Source organism: Schistosoma haematobium, chromosome ZW (assembly GCF_000699445.3).
Source record: "Schistosoma haematobium chromosome ZW, whole genome shotgun sequence".
NCBI classification, from domain to species: domain Eukaryota; kingdom Metazoa; phylum Platyhelminthes; class Trematoda; order Strigeidida; family Schistosomatidae; genus Schistosoma; species Schistosoma haematobium.
The window spans coordinates 588,676-609,633 of record NC_067195.1 but is presented as its reverse complement, the minus strand read 5'-3'; the positions used below and the strand labels follow the sequence as shown (position 1 = coordinate 609,633).

The window sequence follows — 20,958 nt, the reverse complement described above, 5'->3', positions numbered from 1 at the left end:
AATACATAACGCCGAGAAGTGGAGATAGACATGAGGGAAATGAACAACAATTGGATGGAACTAGAAAAGAAGTCGGAGGACAGAGTGGGTTGGAGAATGCTGGTCGGCGGCCTATGCTCCATTCGGAGCAACAGGTATAAGTAACCAAAGTTACATTGATTGATCTTTTATGTTGATTACGTAATAACTTATAATAATAATAATAATTCTAGAACAATTGAATTATTCCATTTCAAATTTATCACTAAGATGAGGCTTTTAATTTTTCATTACGCCCCCACCCCTAAAAAAATTAAAAAAGAATTAACTGACCTGAAATTTCATTGCTTTAACTAAGTTTTTCTTTACCCTTTGGAGAGAGAGAGATTGGGGGATAGAGAGAGAGTGGGAGAGAGAAAGAGATAAACATAATTTTCTATTTTAATAGGTAAATCTGCCTTGTATAGAGGAAACAAAAAGGGAAGCTCAAGAAAGAAAGAGTTTCAAAAGAGAAGAGAAGTAAAGTAAAGTAAGATAAGTAAGATATAAAGGATGAGCTAACTAAAACTGGTTCAACTATACACTTTAGATGTGCAAACTTTTAAACTTATACCATATACACATATATCTATTCTCTATTGTATATATATATATATATCTATATGTAAGTGAGTGTATAGTTATTCCCTAAGGAGAATGATTTGAACAGAAGGGTAACCCGCAAAAACCTTTAAATTCCCTAAGGAATATTAGCACAGAAATTGAATATACATATATATGTATATATACCAAGAGACTAATTCGTTTGGGGAAATAGAGTAGTGCATTCAACTATTCCATTGTATCAAGGGAGTTATAAAGAATAGAGATAAATAGACACATATATGCTAAAGGGATGAACAGATCAATGTTAAATGTTCTCTAAAATACCTAAATGTATCTATGGTTGTGTACTTAAAAGTAATTATGTCCGTATATGCAATATAGATATATATATAGAGAGATGTATGTATGTATGTATGTTTGTATCTATGTACAACCACCTCTTAATGATCATTGTAGATTTAAATGGTTATCAGAAAACTAACCAATCATAAATAAGGAATGATTCAAATGGAATTTCTCTATATCATTTGAATCATAAATACCATAGTGATTACGGATTGATTTCAATATTCTAATAGTTTTTAAAGTAAGTAATTCTTTTTTCATTAACATCATAAAGTGTGATTTTTTTGTTTTGTAAAATAATTCACAACTACGTACGCCTGTTACTCCGAATGGAGCATAGGCCGCCGATCAACATTCTCCAACCCACTCTGTCCTCCGACTTCTTTTCTAGTTCTATCCAATTCTTGTTCATTCTTCTCATGTCTGTCTCCATTTCTCGGTGTAATGTGTTCTCCGGTCCCATGCCCGGATAAAGGAGGAGGGTTGGGTATGGACTTAACGTCCCCATCCCGTAGAAAACTAACTCGCTAAAAAACGCTAACCAGAAAAAATTATTCAAATCTTTTAAACTCTGCCCTGGAAGTCAGAAGGTCTTCATTTAGAAGAACTATGACGCATCATGATGAAAGCCGAATTCCTTCGGAAGACACGAGGCCGATGCCTATGACCTGAATATACATGACCAAAAAAAAGGTAAATAATTTGATTGATATACCTTTCATTGAAATGATTAACTTTTGAACTGAATCAATATTGGTAGTTACAAACTAATTTGGTTAGTGGTCTATGTCACTATAAGTGATATAGCTCAGAATTAATCACAATATAGTGTAGATGTAATCACAATTGTTTGATCACTGGGTGGTGATCAATGTCATGTGTGTCAAGTCCTTATTTAGTGCAGATCAAATGCTATCGATCATGCTGCAATATGGCCACCATTCTAGATGACTCGACACTGCGGGCACTATGTATTGAGATTTAGATGGTGGTTGGAGGTAGTCAACAGGAAACCCTGAACCCCAGTTTCGTGCTACTTGGCACTCGTCAGCAAGGTGTACCTGTAATCTCGAGGGCTTGATCCTACGTTGTAACTGATTAACTGATTAACATTATTTCTATTGTTGTTAAGAGTATTAATAATATTGCTAAATTTTCATTGGTATTCATGAACTAATGATCATTTACTAATGAAATTTTTGTTATTGAATATCAACTTCATGAAATGATAATTATTTTTGTTAATAATCCCGACTGGGATGATATGCCCTGGTACGGCCGAGAGTGGGGAGAGTCCGCTCTCCCTCTCCAAATGCTCTAACATGGCCATGCGTATATAGCCTCTGTCAGGGAAGTCCGACTCACTGCCTTCTCGTGGCCACAGTGTTGTTTACGAAAATGAGAGGACGAAAAGCGAATGTCCGGCGCTTTAACCGGATCCCAAACCAATGGTTCACATGGGCTACAGTATCCTTTGGGAACAAATGGCGTATGAACCAATTGTTGGTCACCGGCTTCCATGTAACTGCATCTCCTTACGATGCTCCACTGCCTTGTGGATCAGACCTTCATGCCAAAGGCTCGGGAAGTGGCCCCCTAAGATAACCACCTGCTTCGGTTTGAGCACCCGGGCAGTATCACAGCCCTCACACATATCAAATGAGATTTGTGTGGCGCATATGTATTTGGTGCCTCCTTGTACCAATACTTATGTGTGCATACAATCACTGTCAGGGAAGTCCTACTCACTACCTTCTCGTGGCATTACTGTTGTTTTGGTGAAATTAACAGGTCGAAAAGGGAATGTCTGGCGCACTAACCGACCTGGTGGACACGGAAGAACTACCTTGTAGGTTGGAAAACCTTGAGGAATTAGAATTATGATTTACAATTGTTGTTTAAGATAAGGAATTTGATTAAAGGTTTTCATCACGAATTGAGACCAGCTATAATGCTAATGAATTCCCTGCCAAAATCCGAAATCTATTATTTTATGCCTAATTGGTTTGTTCATAAATTATAGTTTCGGCAAAAAGTAATGATGAAAAATCGATATTTCACATATGTGATTGAAATGTTCTTAAACAGAAGAAGAACAAAGATTAATGCTGCATAATAAATATGAAGGTGACTACAGATGAATATGTGTATCATGATGTAGTGAAAATTCCAATAGAGTCCTGGGTTCTAATCCCTCGAGGTGAGGTCGTGGATGCACACTGCTGAGGATTCCCACAATAGGACGAAACGGTCATCCAGTGATTCCAGGTTTTCCACGGTGGTCTCGCTTCAATCGATTCATGATCTCAACTATTGAAAATAGATTAATCGTAATAAAGAAAGATATGAATTGGAAAAAAAATGACAATGATGTAATTTGAACTTTAAAAAGAGTGACGTCATAAATAAAAATGGGATGTCATGTTACCAGGGTAAAGAATGATTGATTACTACCTCTTCTCTAAATACATAGATCTAGTTTTAGACATTTGACCATCACCCCTTTTGATAAATGAGATGTTCATGTTGTTTCTAATAAGTAGAATATCAATGATTTATCAAAATGATTGTCTAATATTTGACTTGTTAAACATGTGAAGATTAACATTAGTGAAAGAATATCTGAACTACATTTAAGTAATACACTTCGGTAAAATTGGTTCAATCGTTGGAATAAAGTATGACTAGTATCAGAAGGGGTTTTGTCGAGATTGTAGTAATTTCAACAGTTGAGATCATGAGTCAATTGAAGCTAGACTACCATGGAAAAATTGGAAGCATTGGACGGCCGTTTCGTCTTATTGTGGGACTCCTGGAGTTCTGGTGAGCAGCAGTAACCAGTGGAGTTTAACCGGGTCAGTTGCGAGGTAGTAACTCACTGAAGACAATGGTGTATTTTTCGCTCAATTTCGTGGATTAGTTGAAATTCGACATTAACACCGTCGGATGCCAGCCGGCTGAGTTATCTAGAGGTTAAGCACTGGGTTCGAATCTCGATAGGCAAGATCGTGGATGCGCACTGCTGAGGAGTCCCACAATAGAACGGAACGGCCGTCCAGTGCTTCCAAGTTTTCCATGGTGGTCTAGCTTCAATCGACTCATGATCTCAACTGTTGAAATTAATGTATGATTATTCATTATTTAGAGTGTTTCAAATAGTCTATAAAGAAGTATATTTCTACCACTGTCTTACGACGGTAAATATTATTACTTAGACGCATAAACATCGGTAGAAAGAGGGACCAAATAGATATGTGCCACATAAATCACTCGAATTGTGTGAGGGCTAAGATACTGCCCAAGTGCCCAAACTGAAGCAGGTGGTTTTCTTAAGGGGCCACACCCGAAGCCTTTGACATAAATGTCTGATCCAAAAGGCAGTGAAGCAACGTCAGGAGATGCATCCCCATAGTAGCCGGTGACCGTTAATTTGTTCATACGTTATTTGTTTCTTCAGCATCCTGGAGACCATGTACACCATTGGTTTGGAATCAGGGTTTTCCAACCCAACGCCAAGTAGTTCCTTTATGTCCACTAACTCGGTTAGAGCGCCGGACATTCACTTTTCGTCCTCTCGATTTCGTAAACAACAGTAATGCCGTGAGAATTTAGTGAGTAGGACTTCCCTTACAGTGGCTGTATAAACGTGGCCATGTGACAGCATTTGAAGAGAGGGAGAGAGAGCGGACTCTCTCCACTCTTGGTCGTACCAGAACATTTGAGGGGGCAATAAGGGTAAGAGTCAAACTATTATGCTTTCCACTGAATATTTATTTGAATTCAATCACTCAATATAGATGTTTATTTTAAAATTGTTTATGGAATTCATTCCAACATGCATCTACACTAAAAGCTTTGACAATGGATGGAACCCAGAACTTTCGACAATTCCTGCTGTATATATAGTAATCACAAATCTGAGTCCAGTAACACTTATATCAAGAGGGAACTAATACCATGGAACCACGTAGCTTGATTACACTCATATTTTAGCAAATAATACTTTTCATCTTGACAGAATCTATGTTTTCATAAGAATTTCAACCTGTCCAACTAGTGAATTATTCATATAACACTGAATTTCATATTTAGAAATATCTTTTGTAACCCTGAATGTGGCCTCAATAGTATCACCAATCCTTGTATATTATTGTCGACTTAACCGCACGTTAGTGTATAATGAAATTAAAATAAGTCAAGTACGAGGATGGATTTCTCAATACGTATATTTCGTATAGTCGTTGATCGGAAAAAACGGTCAGAAAGATGTAGCGATTGAAACAAAGAGGAGAGAGTGAAACGAAATGAAACACAATGGAGAAGGCATGTAAGCCAACTCGATTTTATCAAGCGTTAATCTATATTTATAGTCACACAAAAATAAGCTACAAATATGTAATGAGTAGAATAAGCAATGCATACACTGCATACGACTACATAAAAACAGCCAAGTTTAATGAGCAAGTAATTGAGAAGATCAGAATATGACTCAAGAAGAATGGAAATTAGATCGAGTTATATGGGCTTAACATAGTAACTGAGACTTACTTACTTACGCCTGTTACCCCTCGTCAAGGAACATAAGCCGCTCACTAGCATTCTCCATCCAACCCTATCCTCAACAATCTTTTCCAGTTGCTATTCATTCTTTTCATATCTGCTTCAAATTCTTGACAAAATGTGTTCTTCAACCTTCCACTCTTCCATTTCCCTTCAGGATTTCAAGTTACCGCTTGCTTCGTGATGCAATTTGATGATTACATCAATATGTGTTCTATTCACTTCTAACGTCTTTTCCTTATTCCCCTCTTCATCTGGAACCTGTTTTGAACTCTCCTACATTAGGCTGTTGCTGTGATGGTATTCGGTCAATGGAATGTTGAGTATCTAGCGTAGACAACTATTAATAAATACTTCCACCTTCTTGATGATTGTTGTAGTATTTTATTTTTTAAAATTTTATTTTAACACATAGATATTGGTACAATGAGGCACCAAATAGATATGCATCACAAAAATCTCATTTAATATGTGTGAGAGCTGTGATACTGCTCGAGTGCCCAAACTGAAGCAGGTGGTCTTAGGGGGCCACACTCGGAGACTCCGACATGAAGGTCTGATCCACAAGGCAGTGTAGCGTCGTAAGGAGATGCCGTCCCATGTTAGCGGGTGACCATTAATTGGTTCATACGTCATTTGTTCCTGTAGCCCATAAACACTATTAGTTTGGAATGACGGTTTTCCAACTACCCTAGATGTATCCTGTATATCCACTAACCCGGTTAAGGCGCCGGACAGTCACTTTCCGTCCTCTCAATTTCGCAAACAACACCTTGGTGGCGCGAGAAGGCAATGAGTAAGACTTCCCTGGCTGATGCTATATACGCGTGGCCATGTGAGAGCATTTGGAGAGGGAGAGCGGACTCTCCCCACTCTCGGCCGTACCGGGGCATTTGGAGGCGATTGTTGTAGTAGATCTCCGTTTCCGGTACTACGTATCATTGAATCCTTTTAAAAAGTATAAGTGAATGAATCCATGAATACAAATAATGTATATTTCATTGTTTACTTTCTTTCTTTTTCTTTTCCAAAGTACCAAAAACAAAATGTATGATTTACATAAGAATAATGAAATTTCTTCTATTCATTCAGAAACTAATTTACCATTAGATTTACGCCTTTATAATAAATTAAATAAAACCAAAAAAATAAAAATAAAAAAATATGGAAAATTTAAAAGAATTCATAAAACTCAATCCTATTTATATAAACAAAAATCTAATCATCATCATCAGCAACAACAACAAGAACACCACCACCACAACGACCAACACCACCACCAACAACAACAACAACAGCATCACCACGACGACCATCACCGCAATCTACACCAGCAACAACGACACCAGGATGACGACCACCAGCACCACCACCAACAACAACAACACCACGATGACGACGACCACCACCACCACCATCAACAACAACAATTGAATCATTTATTATATTCATCTATGAATTCAAATATATTTATTTGTTCAATATGTCAAATGGAAACAATCAATTTTTATATGTTTGTTCAACATATGTCTATACATTTTAATCAATCCAATTTAGATCCATTCCAAAAAAGGGATCATTTGAATCAATCAATTAATGAATTTAATAATTATAAATTATTATGTAATATATGTAATCATTTATTGAATTTTAATCAATTTATTGATTTATTGGTATGTTTCACTTGATCTTTCTTTGTTTGTTTTTTCTTTTTTAATGTAATTTTAACAGTTGAAATCATGAGTCAATTGAAGCTAGACCACAATGGAGAACCTGGAAGCACTGGACGGCTGTTTGGTCCCATGATGGGACTCCTCAGCAGTGCGTATCTATGACCTCACCTCGAGGGATTCGAACCCAGGACCTATCAATTGACTCATGATCTCAACTGTTGAAATTACTAAAATCTTCACAAAACCTCTTCTGAACTACTTAATGTATTGAATTATGATTGATGACATTATGGTATATACTATTAATATTGATAAATATAAGTAGTATACCTCATTCATCGAAAGTGAAATGTTTCACGGTAGAAAGTTAAAAACATCTAAGAGAAAAAAAACAAGAATAGAGAATAATTTGGATAGAAACAAAAGGAACAGTAAAGTCTGAAATGATTTATTGTATTGTTCTTAGATTTTACCAAGTAATGCATATCAGACTACTTGGTTAGGATCCACATGACTATCTTAACCACTGGTTGGAGTCTGTGGGTGATATAGTTCAGAATCGATCGATCACAATGGCATCGGTGTATACACTCTCTGTCTTCCCTTAAACCAAGGGATTAAAATGGCTTCATATCTTTCTTTTTACGAACCAATTCTTACTTCCTGCATTATATCTTTATATGCAATCTTTCTTTTATATATTACCACCATTGAATGAACTACTTCTATGAATTCGGTGTTTAACTTGCTGTGCTAATGAAGTGTGGCAACTTGGACCGATACATATATGTGTCTGGTCCTACATTGTAACTAACTGACTGAATGCATAACAAATGCTTATCTGAATTAAGCCTGATCTATCAAACTTTACATTATACTTGTATGGATACTCATATTGTGGTTTAAACTGTGTACTCATCACTTAAAATGAGAGCATTTTATTAAATTAGCCATTAGTCCACTATAGCCATCAAGTTATAACGTTTGTGATCATTTGTATTGCTTATATGGGCTATTTTTTCTCAGTTCATACTGACATACAAACTCCTAGAATACATATTATATAGTCTTATTCACGTTTACATGTTGATTACACCTTACACAATAGCTAGTAGTGGAATCCTGGAAGGATGTTTTATTAGATGGTGGGTGGAGGTAATCGACAGGAAACCCTGGATCCGGGTTTCGTGCTACTTGGCACTCGTCAGCAAGGTGTACCTGTAATCTCGAGGGAACTGGTGCTCCTTGATGGATTCGATCCCGTGTCACCCAGTTTCACAGTTAGAGACGTTACCACTGAGCTATCCGGGCTGCGAACGACCTCCTTTAGGACTGAGATGTAATCACAATTGATTGATCACTGGGTGGTGACCAATGTCATGTGTGTCAAGTCCTTATTAGTGCAGATCGAATGCTATCGAGCATGATGCAATGTGGCCACCAGTCTAGGTGCCTCGACACTGTGTGCACTATTGTGAGAGGGTGAGGGTGTTTTATTCTGTTGAGAATTGACAGTTAAGTGTTATTACTTTTGTATTTTAATAACTTAGAGAAAGAAAACTAAATATTGGTCTTAATTAGAATATCAATATTGGGTTCATAAACGCGAGTTTCATATCTTTGATCAAGAGAAAACATCATACGCCATGTTGAGATAAGATGGTGGTTTGGGCTAGTCAACAGGGAATTCTGGACTTAGGTTTCGTGCTACCTGGCACTTGTTAGCAAGGTGTACCTTTAATCTTGAGGGAACTAGTGCTCCCTGATGGATTCGATCTCGGATTACTCAGCTTCACAATCAGTTAATTATAAATACATCTCAAACCTACAGTAGGTTGATCACGGCCCGAATAACTCAGTGGTAACGTCTCAGCGATCAATCAATTGCACATTATTTATGTTTATTCATTATCCATAAAATATTATATTGAATTCTTTTGTATAAAAATGTAAGAATGACCACAGAGGTTAACATCTTACATCCAACTTTTTCCCCAATTTCGAAGGTAATATATGGATTTGTATTGAAAATGTCATTTCTCTGTCTTCTTCATCGCCTAATTGCCGATTTGATAATATTTCACTTAATTTTCAAATGATTAACAAACTTAGTAGGTAGGTTGGATTAATCCAAGCACATTCATCATATCAGTACCAGTCTAGTTAATTTAGAATTCAAGCAAAATATGTAAAGTTAACGATAATCAATGTGGTTATCCGATTTCACTTAGTCATCGTGAACAAAACTTAGCTTCAGGACTTTCTGAAGATTGCGTAATATTATTATTATTATTATTATTAGCTTTACTTAATATTAAATTTTTTTAGTTACTTACTTACGCCTATTACCCCTCACGAAGGAGCATAGGCTACCCACCAGAACTCTCCATACAACCTTGTCCTGGTCAATACTTTCCAGCTTTTTCCACTTGTTATTTATTCTTTCCATATCTACTTTTATTTTCCGATGTAACACCTCTAGTATTACTGCCGGTCTCGAACCCGGGTAAAGGAGGAGGGTTTGACATAGGGTTAGTGACCCCAGCTAATAAAAACGCTAACCAGGAAAACGCCAATTTTTTTGGGTACATTATAAAATTCTCTGCACAAAGTATTTCAACAAGTTTCTCATTTCTTATTTCTTGATCGATTCTGACGATAACATATTGAGTGATCACCAGTTAGAAATTAGCAGTTCAGTCAATCGACATCTAAACAATGTACATTCATTTCACTGCATATTACCAGTAACCACTATATCTCTGATTAGGCCCTTTTGTAACTTGTGCAACGAATGGTTGTACAGTTATCAGAAACACATCTGAATAGGTTATGTGGTGAATGGACAACAATGATGTTGTAGTGTCAGTTATTATGTTAAGCCCATACACCTTATTCTAGCTTTCAGACAGCCCATTCTATTCATTCTACTTGAGTCACATTCTGACCTTCTTATTTATTCGCTTATCAATCTTGACTGTTTTTATATCAACGCGTAGGTATGTGTACATTTCTTATCCCATTACTTATCACATGTCTGTAATACACTTTTGTGTAACTATAAATGTTGATTAACGTTTGGTTAAATGGGAGTTCGCTTAATCGCCATCTCCACTACGCGTCGTTTTGCTTCGTCCTATTCCGTTCACTTCATATTACAAACTATATGTATTTAAAAGTCCATTCTCGTTATTTGACTTATCTAAATCCGTTATTGACTGACGCGATTTAAGTCGATGATTATATACGAGGATAGACGATAACAAACATTCATTACGATCTAATTAGAGTCAGATCTCAGGCCCCACAATGTATAAAAACAAACAAACAAAATTAGATAACATGTTGAAATATCTAGATCAATGGTAGGAACATGTAGCTCAGATGTTCAAACAAGCCGCCACGGCGAGACTCTAATTTAGGGACGACCTTTGAACGAATCTTAAATGACCTTGACAACTATTAGCCAATCAGAAGACAGTTAGTATAAAGTGAAAATATATTATAAGTAATGAATTACAGTGGATATTCTTTTTTTACATGATTTAAAAACTTGTTAAGGTTTGATAAAGGTTCAGATGTTCTGAAATCATCATGCATACGATATAGAAACTCGTCCATATGGCTCCATAATAGTCGTCCTCTGGAGCCATGGTACAGTCTTAAAATTCCTTCAATCTCGACCACATGGCTTTAATGTTGTTAGTATGAACGCCAGTAGTAGGGTCGACAAAATGACGTTTATGCATTAAGAAATGATGGACATACCCAAGTCTATGAAGGCATCTATACACTCTTCAATCATCTGTATATACCGTAGTGCCCGGCTGCACGTATTCCTGTATAATTGGTATTGTTGTACTTGCTTGCGGGTTTCTGACCCTCTGAAAATGCTTCTTTTGCGTTAACCGATCATAAATTCCAAGTACCTGTCAAGTATATTTACGGAATTGCTACTTATCCAATCGTCCTTGATACTACGTCCCCTATTGTATTTTCGCTTTTGCGCTACTTTTTCATCTATATCCACAATACTTCCGACTCCTCCGAATGATTGGTGTAGACGTTTCATTTTAAGTGCACATATATCACGACAATACTCATATCATTGGACGGCTGAAGTTTCAGTAACATCTGCAAACGCCGCAGCCAGTGTTACTGGTGCCAATTTGCAACTATTATCATGATTTCCTTCAGTATCAGTCGCGATCGAGCGAAGAAAGTCCCTGTTCGAGCAGACTTTTTTCTCCAACATAAAGAACAACGGAATGCAATCTCATCATGAAAGTTTGCACACTTTAATGCAGTCATTTGATAACCGCAGTTACAGGTATAGGAACTTTTTATTAGTCACCTCTTCTTTAAAATCCGCTGTAAACCGATCGTGTGTGAGCATCAGGTGTTGAACTTGGCTCTGTGACCTTGAAATTCCTGAAACGTTTCTGATAGGCTCTTCAATAAATTAGAGTCTCGCCATAAATACTTGATAATTGAACTTGATCTTATTTTGTTTAAAATTTTAGATTCATTTACAAAATAAACATATGATAACGGATTATCATTGTAATGGATGTGAAGAAACATTTACGGATCAAGTTCAATGTCTTATACATATACTCTATCATCATATTACAACAACAAAATCAACCATCCAGGATGATAATGATGATACTACTATTAGCCTAAACACTAGTAGTAGTAGTAGTCGTAGTAATAGTAGTAGTCATAGTAATACTATTACTAATCATGATCATAACACAAAGAAATCCATTTCATTCAATGAAAATGAAAACACCTCATGTAAATACCAATACTTAAATAGTACTCATGACAATGATATGAAATTACATAATATAAGTACAAATTCTGATCACATATACACCAATAATCATTTATTATTAAATAGACAAGAAAATGTTAAGCTGAATCAAACTACTACTACTAATAATCATCCGATAATCAATGAAAGTAGTATAAATACATTGGATATAAATTATCCTTATCATATACAATCATTCATTCATTTTCTTACAATTTTATGTTGGCCTAATTTATGGTCTATTAATTGGATACAATCTGATATAGATGGTATATTAAATAAACATTTGATAAATGATTTAAATCAAAATCATATGAATGTGATATCAAAAATGGATGAGTATACAAGACCATTTACTTCATCTTCAACATTATCATCAGCATCATCACCATCATCATTATCCATTCCCTCTTTGTCATCATTACATGTAAGTCAATGTTTTTAGATAATAATTTTATGCATTAAGCAAACTAATTGGATAATTATCAGTTTAGGGGTTATAGAAGTTATTAATAAGTTTTTGATTGACATCATGAACCGATTGGTGTTAGACCATCACAATTGAAAACCTGGAAGCACTGGACGGCCGATTCGTCCTATTGTGGGACTCCTCAGCAGTGCGCATCCACGACCCCGCGAGCGGAATTCGAACCCAGGGCCTTCGGCCTCGCGCGCGAACACTTAACCAACTGGACCACTGAGCCGGCATCCAATGGTGATAGTTTCTAACATCAACCAATCCACGAAATTGCGCGGGGTTGTGGATGCGCACTGCTGAGGAGTCCCACAATAGGACGAAACGGCCGTCCAGTGCTTTCAGGTTTTCAATTGTGATGGTCTAACATCAATCGGTTCATGATCTCAATCAAAAACTTAATAATCTCCACAACCCCTATACTAATAATAAGTTTTTGATTGAAATCATGAAGTGATTGATTGTAAACCCGGACGGCCGTTTCATTATATTGTAAGACTCCTCAGTAGCACGCATCCATGATTTTGTCTCGCGGGATTCGAACCTAGGACCCAACAGTCTCGCACGCGAACGCTTAACCTTTAGACCATTGAGCTGTTATCCAATGGTGTTAATATCTAACTTGAACCTGAACAATTTTATCAGTTCATATTAGTTCACAATATAAATCTATGTAGTTATATAATATACCCTTGTGGGCCAAAAGTAATTGGTTTTCAGGAGAATCAGGCACTATCCAGACTTTTACGTGACAACGCAAACAGTATGGCTCAACCCTGTTTAACAGGAGAGCCAGATCGTTGGGATATTCAGGAAAATATCCCAAAAATCATCCTGTTAAGCCTGATGCTATCCTTGGACATGAAATGGTATCATCTTATTGGTCAATATTTATTTAACGTGCCATTTTCCTACTAGCCATTATTGTACAATGTTATTTTCTATTTTGTGGTACGTTGTGATCTGCTTGACTGGTATATAAACAAAGTATGTTTGAAATATAATGATTCATAACTCAGAGGCTTTGACTTGCGTTCTGAACTTAAGTGGCTGGGCTAGACAGGGAAGCGGGACCAATCAGAACCCTAGGTCGTTCTACGTATTTGCGCGTCTTTGGTCCGATAAACAACTCGCTACCCCTCTAATCAGCAGCATTTTTCACAGTTATAACACAGACACCACCCAGGCTTAAAATTTGGAGCCTAAGTAGTACGGCTCAATCCCGTTTCCAGGAGAATCAGACACTATCCAGGCTTAAACTTTATAACCCAAGCAGTACAGTTCAATCCCAGTTCACAGGAGAACTAGATACTATATCTGCTTTAACGCTACAATCTGAATAGTACAGCTCAATGCTATGGCTCAACCATACAGGTACCGAGCACCCTGGTGGACCATTCGCACCATTCATATACACATTCACGTCACATGTATAGTTATTCCGATCAATGATCGCGTGAATCGGTTATGAACAGTACGAATAGGCCAAAGTTGACTTATTCCGCTTACAAGACAGTCAAACTCATTAATGTTAGCAATGGCGACATGCCTTACAAAGTCCCAATTACAATGACCCTTGAAAATACTGAAAAGCAACCACCAGCGAATCAAATTTTGTGCATGAGCATTCAGCAAAATTTTAAACACGAAACAAACTAATCGGATAATTATCAGTTTAAGGGTTATAGAAGTTATTAATAAGTTTTTGATTGAAATCATGAATCGATTGATCTTATATCATCATTGAAAACCTGGACGGCCGTTTCATCCTTTTTGTAGGACTCTTTAGCAGTGCACATCCACGATCTTGTCTCGCAGGATTTGAATCCAGGACCTTCGGTATCTTACGTGAATACTTACTCTCTAGACCACTGAGCCGGTATTTAACGGTGTTAATATCTAACCTATTTTATCAGTTCACATGAGTTCATAATATAAATCTATCTTAATCAATATTATTCTTATTATTATCATTACAGTTTCAAGAAAATTGTGAAACACATGGATTAACCCCTAAAAGATTAGTCGATACGATCATATCAGATGAAATGAAAAGTAACGAAATCAATGAACCAATCATGTCAAAGGACCCAAATCCATTAAATGATCCATGTACAACATTTCAATCAACTTCAAATTGTATAGTATTATTAACACATTCACATCCTGTACTTGGATTATTACCTTATGAAATTGCATCAAAAATGGATAGTTATAAAGCATCAAAAATATGTCATCTTTGTTTAAAAGTAAGTAATTTAAACAGAAAGCTTCGTGAGGGAATTCTCGGAGTTCTAGTGAGAAGCCGTGATCAGTGGAGCTAATCCTTGTCGGGTAGAGACAGGTATCTACCTCAGTACAATGGAAGTTGGTCGCGCAATTTCGTGGATTGGTTGATGTTAGAAACTATCACCATTGGATGCCGGCTCAGTGGTCCAGTTGGTTAAGCGTTCGCGCGCGGCCGAAGGCCCTGGGTTCGAATCCCGCTCGCGGGATCGTGGATGCGCACTGCTGAGGAGTCCACAATAGGACGAAACGGCCGTCCAGTGCTTCCAGGTTTTCAATTGTGATGGTCTAACATTAATCGGTTCATGATCTCAATCATAAACAGAAATGAATTCACTAAATACATTTCAATGATTAAGATCATGAATCCATTGAAACTAGACTTATCACTATGGAAAAGTTAGAAACACTGAACAATCATTTCATTCCTATTGTGGAATTCCTCAGTGACAGTGCACATCCACAACTTCACTTCAAATGATTCATGATCTTAATCATTGAAATTACTCTATAATATTGACATAACTCATCTGAGATAAAAAATAAATAGTAACGAATTCATAGTTTTACTTTATTGAATGTTCTTTGAATTGTTGTGGTTAAACGTGTCAGAGATTCAATCACTTTTCAATGACAAACTTATATAGAAGGTTTTTCAGAATGGGTTTTGTGGAGAGTTTTAGAAATTACACAGGTTGAAATCATGAGTCAGTTGAAGCTAGACCACCATTGAAAACCTGGAAGCACTGGACGGCCGTTTCGTCCTGGTATGGGACTCCTCAGCAGTGCGCATCCACGATCCCGCACCACGCGGGGATCGAACCCAGGACATACTGGCTTCGCGCGCTAGCACTTAACCATTAGACCACTGAGCCGGCTGGTATCCAACGGTGTTAATGTCTAACTTCAACCAATCCACGAAGTTGCGCCACCATACACCATTGTCTTCAGTGAGTTGTTATCTCACAACAGACCGGTTGAACTCCACTGGTAACGGCTTCTCACTAGAACTCCAGGAGTTTTTCCTGAAGTCAGTCAATAGTGAGCAGTTGATTATTATCAGAATGGGTTTTGTGGAGAGTTTTAGAAATTACACAGGTTTTTCATTGGAATGAAACAACTAGATTTCTTGTCATAACTAATTCTTTTCATATTCTTCTTTATGAAATGGTCTGAATAGCCATTTTTTTCGTTAAAGTTTTCTTGATGAATATGAGTTCTTCGTTATTACATTCCGTACTGTATATCCGATGTAATTGATAACATAAAGAATGAATGAGATTTCTTCTTCTGTTTAAAGGAATCCAGCTATAGAAGTTGGTCAACTGGTCATTTCAAGAAATCTGGTTGTTTCATTCGAAAGAAAAACTTGTATATATATGAATAACCTTCACTAGTAAAGTATAACGATTATATTTAAAATAATCCTGTAATATCCCAATGATGTCAACAGAATAAATTTTATAACTATATCATTGTATTCCCATCAAGTGACAAGTTGAAACTGTTATATCCTCTTTTAATCTAAATTACAATAGAAGTCGGTTACATGGATGCCCTGGTACGGCCGAAAGTGAGGAGAGTCCGCTCTCCCTCTCCAAATGCTCTCACATGACCACACGTATATAGCCTCTGCCAGGGAAATCCTACTCATTGCTTTCTCGTGGTGAAAGTGTTGTTTACGAAATTGAGAGGACGGAAAGCAAATGTTCGGAGCTCTAACCGGGTTAGTGGATACAGTGGATCCACCCAGGGGATTTTAGATAACTCTGATTCGGAATCAGTGGTGCACATGGGCTCCAGTAACCAATTATTGGTCACCGGCTACCACGGGACCGAATTTCTTGATGTTTCTTCACTTCGCCTTGTGAATCAGACGTTCAGATCAAAGCTCTGGGTATGACCCCTAAGAAAACCACCTGCTTCTGTTTGGGCACCCGGGGATTATCACAGTCCTCACACATATCAAATGAGATTTGTGTGGCGCATATATATTTGGTGCCTCCTTGTACTAATATCTATGTGCTAAAATAAAAATAAAATGATCACAAGAGATAGAAAGATTCCTTTTAATCGATAGTTTATATTTATGCTTTTACTAGAGGAGTTTTCCTATACACACAAAACTAAATGTAAATGATGATCTATTAACTGAAATAGTCTCTAAGTAAATAATTAGTATAGAACACTTTCAATAAAACAGGAAGATATTTATTTCCTCACTAAAACTATTACACTGTTATTAAAAGTTTTGTTTACAGTATCTTCATTAAGTTTTAAGTTCATGGATCCTTTTTTTTCACTGGTTTGTTGGGAAAAGAATGAATCATATTGCGTTTTAGATGGATATCATGAACTGATTGATGTTAAGCCACCATTGAAAACATGGAATAACTATACAACTGTTTCGTCACAGTATAGGACTTCTCAACAGTGTGTATCCACGAACCCATTCGTGGGATTCGAACCCAGGATCTACTAATCTTGCAAGCGAACAATTAACCACTAGACCACTGAGTTGGCGTCCAACAATAAGACTGACAGGTCTAAGGTTCGAATGCCACGGGTGCGATCGTGGGTGCGCAATGCTGAAGAGTCCCATGATACGACGAAACGATCGTTCAATGCTTCCAAATTTTCCATAGTGATCTAATTCACATGACTCATGATCTCAACTGTTAAAATGACTGTAATATCCACAAAAACAAACCTTTTGATATCAGAAGGGGTTTGTGGAGATTTTTAGAAATTTTCACAGATTGAAATCATGAGTCAATTGAACTAGACCACCATTGAAAACCTGGAAGCACTGGACGGCCGTTTCGTCCTACTATGGGACTCCTCAGCAGTGCGCATCCACGATCCCGCACCACGCGGGTTAGACATTAACACCGTTGGATGCCAGCTCAGTGCTCTAATGGTTAAGTGCTCGCGCGCGAAGCCAGTAGGTCCTGGGTTCGAGCCCAGCGTGGTGCGAGATCGTGGATGCGCACTGCTAAGGAGTCCCATACTAGGACGAAACGGCCGTCCAGTGATTCCAGGTTTTCAATGGTGGTCTAGCTTCAACTGACTCATGATTTCAATCTGTGAAAACTTCTGATATTCCTTTTTAGCTTTAAACAATACTTCAACTGACATCTACCCATAGAAAATACCATCTACCTATCTACAGTGTCACATCTCTCTACATGACATAATTATTATGAATATTATCCTTCTTAAATGATTCATCTTATTTTACTTTGTAGGAATTTACTGATGAAATGACAGTATTACATCATCAAGTTGAAGAACATAGTCTTGAAGATGATTCAAATGTGTTAAATTCCATAAATGAACCAAATTCATTATTGATTCGTTGAAATGAATCCATATTCAAAAACAATAAACAACTAAGACAAACAACCATAAGATGCCATTCATTGAATAGATTATGATTATACTTGTGTGATATCATTTCAGATATTTATGTATAAAATTGATTTTTTTTCTCTTTTTTTTCTTCTCTCTTTTATTGATCTTTCTTGTAATTTACTTTATATAATAAACAGTTGACCAAGAAAACATTATCATTTAATAATATCAGAAGGGGTTTTGTGGAGATTGTAGTAATTTCAACAGTTGAGATCACTGTTGGATGCCGGCTCAGTGGTCTAGTTGGTTAAGCTCCTGGTGTGAAACTGATAGGTCCTGGGTTCGAGTCCCACGGAGCGGAATCGTGGATGCGCACTGCTGAGGAGTCCCATACTAGGACGAAACGACTGTCTAGTGGTTCCAGGTTTCTAATAGTGGTCTAGCTTCAATTGACTCATGATCTCAACTGCTGAAATTATCATTTATGTTTTTTTCATGGAATTAGTTCCTTTTTGATGAATTTTCAATAAAGCCAGAATAATGATTTTGAGATATGGAAGATTTGTAGTTTAGATGGATGATTTTGATAGAGTTTTGTTCTTTGAGCTGGATGGTTTGGCCATGAAGCTTTCATCTATTGACGTTTGTGTTGATGATGTTGTTCAGATGAACGATGAAAGCTCCATGATCAAACCATCTAGCTCAGAGAAGAAAACTCCATCAAAAAAAAGCCAGAACAAACATGAATGTAGAATAATATGAATACATTATATTTTCATGGTTTCTCATCATCAACTTCTTACAACCATTGATGTGTAGTGAAAGTGAACAATGAGGTAAGATATAGTGTGAAACAATGCGCGTCAAACTGGATTCCACTGCTAGCCATTATCCATCTTTTCATATAAGGCCTATGAATTAAGGCAATATCGATGCAATACACACAGTGTGTACATATGCCAATAATAAGACAGATCAATTGCAATCCTAAACATCAATGAGAAGATTCAAGTCAATAATACAAAGTAATTGAAAATTTACGTATTTCGATTGAATTTACAGAACATTTTCAGTTGTTCTAATCTAGCTATAAGTAAGTAATCTAAATACTAATCAAGAGTGTTAGTATGGAGACTATTAAGTTTTTGATTCAGATCATGAACCGATTGATGTGAGACCACCATTGAGAACCTGGAAGCACTGAACGACTGTTTCATGTCGAGTACGTACAGGTGTCTATCTCAGTACAATGGAAGATGGTTGTTCAATTTTGTGGATTGGTTGAGGTAAAACATTGACAGTGTTTGATGTCGGTTCGGTAATCTAGAAGTTAAGCGCTCGCGTGTGAGACCGAAGGCCCTGGGTTCGAATCACGCGAGCAGGATTGTGGATGTACACTACTGAGGAGTCCCACAATAGGACGGAACGGCCGTCCATACCTTTCAGGTTTTCAATGGTGGTCTCAAATCAATCTGTTCATGATCACAATCAAAGACAAAATGTTACTGCCATCCATATTTGCACTTGAAGTTCCGTTTTTTTTGTTTTGGTTACGCACAAATTTATTCACTATTAAGAACGCTTTTTTCTATAGTTACTGATTATATACCATAGTTTCTATTTATTTTCTGATTATCAACTGACTTACACACTTTACTTGCTTACTTACTCACGCCTGTTACTCTTAATGGAGCATAGGCCGCCGATCAGCATTCTCCAACCCACTTTGTTTTGGGCCTTCCTTTCTAGTTCTATCCAATTGTTGTTCATTCTTCTCATATGTCTCCATTTCTCAGTGTAATGTGTTCTTTGGTCTTCCTCTTCTCCTTTGGCCTTCAGGATTCCATGTGAGGGCTTGTCTTGTGACGCAGTTGGGTGCTTTCCTCAATGTGTGTCCTATCCACTTCCAGCGCTTCTTTCTGATTTCTTCCTCCGCTGGAATCTGGTTTGTTCTCTCCCACAATTGGTTGTTGCTAATAGTGTCCGGCCAACGGATCCGAAGTATTTTGCGTAGACTTACACACGTACAGTCCTTTTTCATTCATATATATTCGCCTAAGTTAATTCTTAACTTCGTAGATTGATTGTATCCTGATATTCCTCATAGTTCCTTAGACATTTTGCCAATAAACTTACACTTTAGAAAGCTCTGTATATTACCATCGTAAGAATGAAGGCAAAAACTTATTTCAGCGGATATGAAGGATTTATCGACCGTATTGTTTTTCTTTTTTATGTTTTGAACGGTGTGGAAAAAAAAAACAGTAACAAAGTATCTGAATAGAACTGTTAGTAGAACTTCTACCTGAAGTTTTTGCCGATAATGTCGTTCAGAAGAACGATGAAAGCTTCATGACCAAACCATTCAGCTTATAGAACAAAATCCCATCAAGAACTGTTAGTAATTTTATAGTCCAGTTCATACCATCATAACTCTTTTATGAAGGTTATAATAATCACGGAATTCAATCAACTAAGTTACTATACAGGATAATCTCAATGAGATGAAACTATTGGGATAAATAGCAGTCAGCTAGAAGTAGTGGAAGTATCAGAGTTAGTATTTGTGCTGTAGGAATGATGAGGTATAGAAAATATGATTCAAGAAGAAAGAAACAGTTAGAGGAATAAAGCATCTAATGTAACTTTGAAGCTTAGGATCAAGAGCTAAATAAACAGTAAATACGTGTGTAAACATTTTATTAATCTTAAACCATATCACTTTATTCACAACCTCAAATGATAAATTTGCACCTACTAACATATGTCAGATCGATAGTCACTGACTTCGTAGACCAATCTTATCTTTTCGTTTGACGGATTATGGCTATATTTAACCTAGTTCTACACCACTCAACAAC

General features: G+C 36.9%; 1 protein-coding gene across 1 annotated transcript; it reads left to right on the top strand.

The window, feature by feature from the left end:
* Positions 1–6,944: 6,944 nt before the first annotated feature.
* Positions 6,945–18,105, top strand: CYC2 (mitochondrial peripheral inner membrane protein; the record flags this gene model as incomplete). Its single annotated transcript, XM_035731843.2, has 4 exons — positions 6,945–7,163; positions 11,687–12,409; positions 14,437–14,706; positions 17,992–18,105. 4 exons carry the CDS (start codon positions 6,945–6,947, stop codon positions 18,103–18,105), a joined length of 1,326 nt encoding a protein of 441 aa, XP_035589809.2.
* Between the last annotated feature and the right edge of the window lie 2,853 nt (positions 18,106–20,958).